Source organism: Mustela putorius, unplaced genomic scaffold (assembly GCF_011764305.1).
Source record: "Mustela putorius furo isolate JIRA1106 unplaced genomic scaffold, ASM1176430v1.1 tig00003972_pilon_pilon_pilon, whole genome shotgun sequence".
NCBI lineage: Eukaryota > Metazoa > Chordata > Mammalia > Carnivora > Mustelidae > Mustela > Mustela putorius.
This window is the reverse complement of record NW_025422115.1, coordinates 17,790,525-17,797,700: the sequence shown is the minus strand read 5'-3', so window position 1 is coordinate 17,797,700 and position 7,176 is coordinate 17,790,525. Positions and strand designations below refer to the sequence as shown.

At 51.9% G+C, this 7,176-nt stretch overlaps 1 protein-coding gene across 8 annotated transcripts; it reads left to right on the top strand.

Moving 5' to 3' along the window:
- Positions 1–1,233: 1,233 nt before the first annotated feature.
- Positions 1,234–6,859, top strand: LOC101677117 (cytochrome P450 1A2). Of its 8 annotated transcripts, none has more exons than XM_045070718.1 (8): positions 1,234–1,292; positions 1,821–1,946; positions 2,279–3,106; positions 3,652–3,772; positions 4,246–4,335; positions 4,596–4,719; positions 5,637–5,723; positions 6,450–6,859. In XM_045070718.1, exons 3-8 carry the CDS (start codon positions 2,288–2,290, stop codon positions 6,745–6,747), a joined length of 1,539 nt encoding a protein of 512 aa, XP_044926653.1. In that variant the 5' UTR covers positions 1,234–1,292; positions 1,821–1,946; positions 2,279–2,287; the 3' UTR covers positions 6,748–6,859. The 8 variants fall into 8 exon arrangements, with proteins under 8 accessions (XP_044926653.1, XP_044926652.1, XP_044926657.1 ...); XM_045070717.1 differs by having other exon boundaries at positions 2,276–3,106; XM_045070722.1 differs by lacking the exon at positions 6,450–6,859 and adding an exon at positions 5,890–6,441 and having other exon boundaries at positions 2,276–3,106.
- The last annotated feature ends 317 nt before the right edge of the window (positions 6,860–7,176 follow it).

Here is a 7,176-nt window from a genome sequence, read left to right as displayed (position 1 = left end):
TCTTTTTTTTTTAAGGAAATTAATTAATTAATTCCATAATATTTTCTAATCTCCTGCCCATGTTCAAGTGCCAAAATGTCTTTTGCAGCTTTAAGACATTTTTTTCTTGAAGTCTAGGGTCTAGGAAAATTTTACATATAGCATTTGGTTGTTCTGTCTCTAGGCTCTTCATTGTAGAAAGGGACTTTTTTTTTATTTGTTTGTTTGTTTACTTTTTATTTATATATTAAGATTCTATTATTTATTTATTTATTTATTTGAGAGAGAGAGAGAAAACACGAAAGGGGAGAGGGTCAGAGGGAGAAGCAGGCTCCCCATGGAGCAGGGAGCTCTGTTATGGGACTTGATCCTTGGACTCCGAGATCACAGCCTAAGCTGAAGGCAGACGCCCAACCAACTGAGCCACCAGGCTCCAAGGACTTTTTATTTTTTAATGACAGTGACTGTTTTGAAGAATCTAAGTCAGTTGTCATGAGGAACAGACCACAGCATGGATATTCTTCATTTGATTTTTTTTTTAAGATTTTAGTTATTTGAGAGAAAGGGAGTAAGAGAGAGCGTGAAAGGGGAGAGGGTCAGAGGGGGAAGCAGACTCCCAGGACTCGATCCCGAGACTCTTGGATCATGACCTGAGCCGTAGGCAGTGGGTTAACCAACTGAGCCACCCAGGTGCCCTCTTCATTTGATTTTAAGTTTCTTTTCATATCTTACCAAGAGGGAGGAGGGCTGAGGGGGTCACCCTTTAGAATGCAGGGTACTTTTCATCTCTTGTTTTCAGATTAAGGACTTGGGCTGAAATTCAGAGATGTCCGAAGCATGCCCGTTCCCTACCTGGTTTTGCAGGTGGCTAGAGGGTTCCTACAGAGCACCCTTCTGAGAGGAGGGGACCAGCCCGTTCCGAGGGCTCAGGGACAGGTCTCTCCTCATGGAGACAGTAGAAAAGGAGCCTGGAACAATCCAGGAGACTTTTGCTCCTGGCACCCTGCCTGCCCTAGAGAGAAATGTCTATTGATCTTGGACCCTGAAAAGAGCTGGGCATTCCTCTCTAGGGACATAGCAATTCTCACTGAAGGGCTGCCCTGGGCCCTGGGTAGTAGGCGGAGCTGAGGGATCATGGCCCAAGGCCAAGGGCTGACCCTTCCAGTTTCATTTGATGACTTTCATATCAGGTGACCAGGGTGGCCAGGCCAATCTAACAGAGGGTGGTATTTATAAAAGGTCCCCTCCCCCGAAGCCAGAAGCTCTGTACCAGCCTCCACAACCCTGCTCATCTCAAGCACCTGCCTCTACAGGTACCTTTCTTGGGCTCATTTTCCAGTCCCTGGGACCTCCCCCCTCCCCAGTATATCCTGGGACCCAGTGAGGATGGAGGAATGAAGGGACCCTAGGTTGGGTGTAGGAGGTCTGAGTTCTAGTCCTTCCTGCCCAGCTCCAGACCTGTTTCTCCATTTTTCAGTTGGCAGCTTGGACAGGGCCATCTCTAAGGACCCTTAGTGTGATTCAAATGGAGAGATGGGGAAGGGTCCCCACCCGGCACGAAAGCAGCCATGCCTCTGGCTGCAGCCCAACCTCAGCCTCTAAGATTGTGAGGAGCTAGGGAGGAGATGCTCTTCTTGGACGTCATAACGAAGGCCTTGGGAGAGGGGCCATCACCAGTCATTTGTATCAGCCCTGGGTGGGACCTTCGCCTCCTTGGTGTTGCTGGGTGGGCGTAGCAACCTGTTCCCTGAGTAGGAGGTATTGGCAGGAAGCCAGCCTTGGCAGGGACCCTTTGGCATAATACCCAGGATAAGCCTGAGCTGGGGGCTGGCTTCCTGCAGCCTCCAGCTGGGGGCTGGCTTCCTGCACCTGCTACCTGGAAGAGCATGTGAGCAAGGAGGCAGAGGCCCTCCTCGGCAGGCTGCAGCAGCGGATGGCAGAGGCAGGGCGCTTTGACCCCTACAACGGTACGTCTCTGTTTTGAAGTGTCATTTGCCTCCCCTCCAGCCTCAGAATTGGAGACAGCAGTGATGGGCAGAGGGGAGGGTCAGGACTCAAAGTGCAGACACTCAGGTTGGGCATTTCGAGATTCTTTTCCAAGCCTCAGATTCTGCAATGCTCTCAGGGTGAGCTTCTATGACACAGGACCCATGGTGGGTGTCACCTAGCCTTTCTGGTGTCCATCTGGGAGCCAAGCACCGAACATATGTCAGTGCTTATTGCTTGAGCAAGTGAATGAAGGAAGGAATGAAAGGCTCCGTCTTGACATTCAGCCTGGCTCCTCCGTCTTCTCCAGCAGTGAGCACAGATGGCCTGGTCCCCGATAGCTACCGAGCTGCTCCTGGTCTCCGCCGTCTTCTGCCTGGTGCTCTGGGTGGCCAGGGCCTGGCAGCCTCGGGTTCCCAAAGGCCTGAAGAGTCCACCAGGGCCGTGGGGATGGCCCTTGCTGGGGAACTTGCTGACCTTGGGGAAGACCCCACACCTAGCGCTGACAAGGCTGAGCCAGAGGTACGGGGATGTGCTGCAAATCCACATTGGCTCCACACCCGTGCTGGTGCTCAGCGGCCTGGACACCATCCGGCAGGCCCTAGTGCAACAGGGGGACGATTTCAAGGGCCGGCCTGACCTCTACAGCTTCACTCTGGTTACTGATGGCCAAAGCATGACCTTCAACCCGGACTCTGGACCAGTGTGGGCTGCGCGCAGGCGCCTGGCCCAGAATGCCTTGAAGAGCTTCTCCACCGCATCAGACCCGGCTTCCTTGTGCACCTGCTACCTGGAAGAGCATGTGAGCAAGGAGGCAGAGGCCCTCCTCGGCAGGCTGCAGCAGCGGATGGCAGAGGCAGGGCGCTTTGACCCCTACAACGAGGTGCTCTTGTCCGTAGCCAGTGTCATTGGTGCCATGTGCTTTGGGAAGCGCTTCCCTCAGAGCAGTGAGGAGATGCTCAGCCTTATAAGCAGCACCAATGACTTTGTGGAGACAGCCTCCTCTGGGAACCCCGTGGACTTCTTCCCCATTCTCCGGTATCTGCCTAACCCTTCCCTGCAGAAATTCAAGGCCTTCAACCAGAAGTTCCTTCGGTTCCTGCAGAATATTGTCCAGGAGCACTACCGGGACTTTGACGAGGTGAGCCCAGGGTGTTGGTGGTGAGGGGGCACCCTGCAGGGCCTGGGGGTGGCCCCTCTCACCCAGCCTCCAGGTACGCACACAGCTGAGGGGCTACCAAGGCCCAGGAAGGCTCTGGAATGCATTGGATCAGCTGCTTGACCTGGGACCAATGCCTCTCCCTCTGGGGCCTCCATTTCCTCATCCAACTGCCTCCCTCTCAGGATTGCTCAAAGCCCCAAAGATATTTGCCTGTGAATGAGGCCCTGGCAGAGACCTGCAATGTGGGGGGCTATTATCAGGAGAAGGCTCTTGTTCTGCAGGAATCTGAACCCAGACAGAAACTAATCCGCAGCTCAGGTGGCACTCGGCTTCCCAGTACTCCCCTACAAAGCCCTCCTTTGAAATTTGACCCCAGGGTTATTGGGAGGAAGGGCACCCAGGGCTGCTACCAGCCACCCCTGGAACCCCAGCTAACTACCTGGAGGCCCCGTGGGAGTGCCATGGGGGGAAGGGCAAGGTCCGACCTGGAAGTGCCAGGATGCCCCAAGCTTGTGTCCCCACAGAGCAACATTCAGGACATCACAGGCGCCCTCCTGAAGCACAGTGAGAAGGGCTCCAGAACTAGTGCTGGTCACATCCCCCATGAGAAGATCGTCAACATTATCAACGACATTTTTGGGGCCGGTAGGAACCAGACCCATACCTTTTCCATCCACCAGTGCCCGCTGTCTACACACAGACTTGCCAGGCCCCTGAGTCCATCTGATCATTGGCTACCCACACAACAGATGGTGTGGGATACAGACCCCTGGCCCATATTCAGGGTCTGAGTCCAGGTGGGCCCAAAAACTCCCAGTGGAAATTCAGCTAAACCCCTCTCTGCTTCTGGGTCTCAGTTTCCCCACCTGAACAATAAGGGGTTCTTTATCCTGTAAGTCTGGATCCCTGTAATGCCAGCAGCTAATCTTGAAACTAGTGATTCAAATTTGTGTTGAGGAGACCAGGTCTCTACCCTCAGGAAACTCATGGGGGTTGGAGAATGTAGGGGGAAGGGGGCAGAGAAACCCACAGCTGGTGTGTAAGTTCTGGATGCTTAGTAAATGCTGGTTTCTTGTTCTTGTCTTCCTCCCTTCCTCACCTTGTGCCATGCTGGCCAGGATTTGACACCGTCACAACGGCCATCTCCTGGAGCATCATGTATCTTGTGACAAACCCTGAGATACAGAGAAAGATCCAGGAAGAGTTGGGTATGTGGTTGAGATGCATGAGCTAAGAGAAGTCTTGGGATTCCCCAGGTCATTTTTCCCATGTACATGTAGCTGTTTTGTGCCTACTATGGGTCACACCTGGACATACAGTGGTGCCCACCCTTGCCTTGAACATGCTAGAGGCAGGGTCGTTAGCGGGCCTCACATATAAAACAGGCATAGTACCAAGTAATAGGGGACTCTGACGCCATGGGGGCAGTCAGGGCATCCCTAAGCCTTGTCTGGTCTGTGTTCCACAGACAGAGTGATTGGCAGGGCCCGGCAACCATGGCTCTCCGACAGACTCCAGCTGCCCTACCTGGAGGCCTTCATCCTGGAGCTCTTCCGACACACCTCCTTCGTCCCCTTTACCATCCCCCACAGGTAAGGCCAGCTTATCCTGCCCTACCACCTTTATAGTCCTTGCTGTGTTTCTTCTTCCCATCTTCTTAGCCCTGGCCCTGGCTCAGACCTTGGCCTCTGTTCTGGCCATGTCACCAGGTTCCTTACAGACCCTCAGCCTCTAGGCTGTCCCTAAGCAGTCCAACCATGATCAAACCACCCAGCTGTCAGGAGATAGTCACACTCTTGACCTCAGTTCTCCTTCACCTCTGCACACATTCCCTCCCTGCAAGTACTCTCAACCCAGCCAGACTGGCCTCGGTGGACCTGGCTGGCAAGACACAGTCAACCTCCAATTTTGCTTATGCTGGACCTTCTGCCTGGAATGCCTCCTAACCTCTTCTGCTACCAGAATCCCATCCTCACCCAAAGTCAATCCTGACACAAACTTGCCCTTCACTGGCAGGCTTTCTTGACTCATCCAGCTGGCACAGCTTCTCTCTCTGATAGACTGTAGGACTTCCAGTCATTTGTCCTTGATCGTGTCCTGGGATTTTAACAATGTCAAGAGAGTTAGTGAACATTTACTTCTACCCAAATGTTGGTCTAGTTATTCCCAGACTAAAAGGCCCGACTCCTCAGCCTGGGTGGGAACTCCCCAGGGCTAGCCCAGGCTGCCTGTTTCTCAGCTCCAAAGTATGGCCAAGAACACAGCTGGACACAAACGGAAGTTTAGTAGACACTTGCTGAAGTTGAAGAACAGGAGCTGAAGGAGGGGGAGGACAGTTTCACCCTCCCCTGCTCCTGATACTTCCTCCCAGTGTGGGATATGGAGACTGTGGAGACTGTGGTGGGCAAGTTATTGGCGTGGGGGAGAGTGGTTAGTAGGAGAAGTAGGTTCCAGAGACAAGCCCCAGTGTTCCTGCCCTGATCCTGACAGAGACCTCTTCCCTCCTCAGCACGACAAGGGACACGGTATTGAAAGGCTTCTACATCCCCAAAGAACGCTGTGTCTTTGTAAACCAGTGGCAGGTCAATCATGACCCGTGAGTATACCTCTCCCACTGAAAACTCCATGGGATTCAGCAGACAGGAAGGCTCTTTGTCCCCCTAGGAACTGGGCATAAATAAAGGAATGGGGCCTCAATTGCCATATGGACTCTGTTGTAAGTACCTAAACTTAGGTCCGTGTTTTTCAAACATTGTACACAGGAAATGACCAGAAGGTTGGTTAGATTAGAGGACCTCATTCCCCAAGATTCCACTTTGGTAAGCAAACTGGAGTCCCTCAGGCAATTGTGATGTTAATGGCCCAGGGACCTCTCTTTGGAAAATCCCACTCTGCCTGTAGGTAGGGGGACCATATAATTTACCATCCAAACTGAAGCACTTCTGAGTGTGAAAAAGGATGCTGTCAACAATGACTTGAAAACAATAAAGCGTAAACCAGGATGTACTGCTGATTCCCCTTTATACTGAGTAGGCTGGACATAATGTTTTCCTTCTTTTAATTTCTTTTAGTTGAAGTGTTATTTCTTTAAAATAACAAATAGATATGATAAAGCACCATTTGCAAGACCAATCGTTTTAGAGAGAGCGTTGTAAAAGAAATAAGCACGAAAGTACAGTTTGGTTCCTCTCCATTCTCTTCTCAGTACTCTCAATCTATTCTAACACTTGTGCCACCCACAGAAGTCTCCCCCCCAGGCTTTTCTTCCCAGGGTGTCCCCCCATCCCAGCCAGAAATTCCATCTCCTCTGTTCCTCTTGCAGAAAGGTGTGGGGGGATCCATCCAAGTTCCGACCAGAGAGATTCCTTACCGCTGATGGCACTGCAATCAATAAGACCTTGAGTGAGAAGGTGATACTCTTCGGCATGGGCAAGCGCCGGTGCATAGGAGAGGTCATGGCCAAGTCGGAGATCTTCCTCTTCCTAGCTATCTTGCTGCAGCGGCTGGAGTTCAGTGTGCCAGCAGGTGTGAAAGTAGACCTAACCCCCATCTATGGGCTGACCATGAAGCACCCCCACTGTGAGCATGTCCAGGCACGGCCACGCTTCTCCACCAAGTGAAGAAGGCACCAGCATGCCAAGGCAGGGGGAGGGGTAAGGATCATCCATGGGGGCTCAACCCTTGTTTTTTTTCCTTTTTCTTAAATAAAAGCTTTATGGAGGTATAATACACAACCATACAATTCACCTTCCAATGGCTTTTAGTATATGCACAGATCTTTGGGCATTCCTGGACCCCGTTTCAACATCAGGGGGAGATACACACACACACACACAACACCAAGCAATTCTCAGACCCCAACAGGGTGTCCAAGAATTCAACTCAATTCTGACACTACCTACCCAGACATAGTATGACACTTCACAGGTTAAGAACTCAGTCTTACAAGATTGCCCGTCACCCCTGACATCAGTTGTCAGTCACAAGCCCCAGGCTGTTACCTGTGCTTCTGATCAACCAATTTCAGATTGGAGGTTCCAACGACCTCC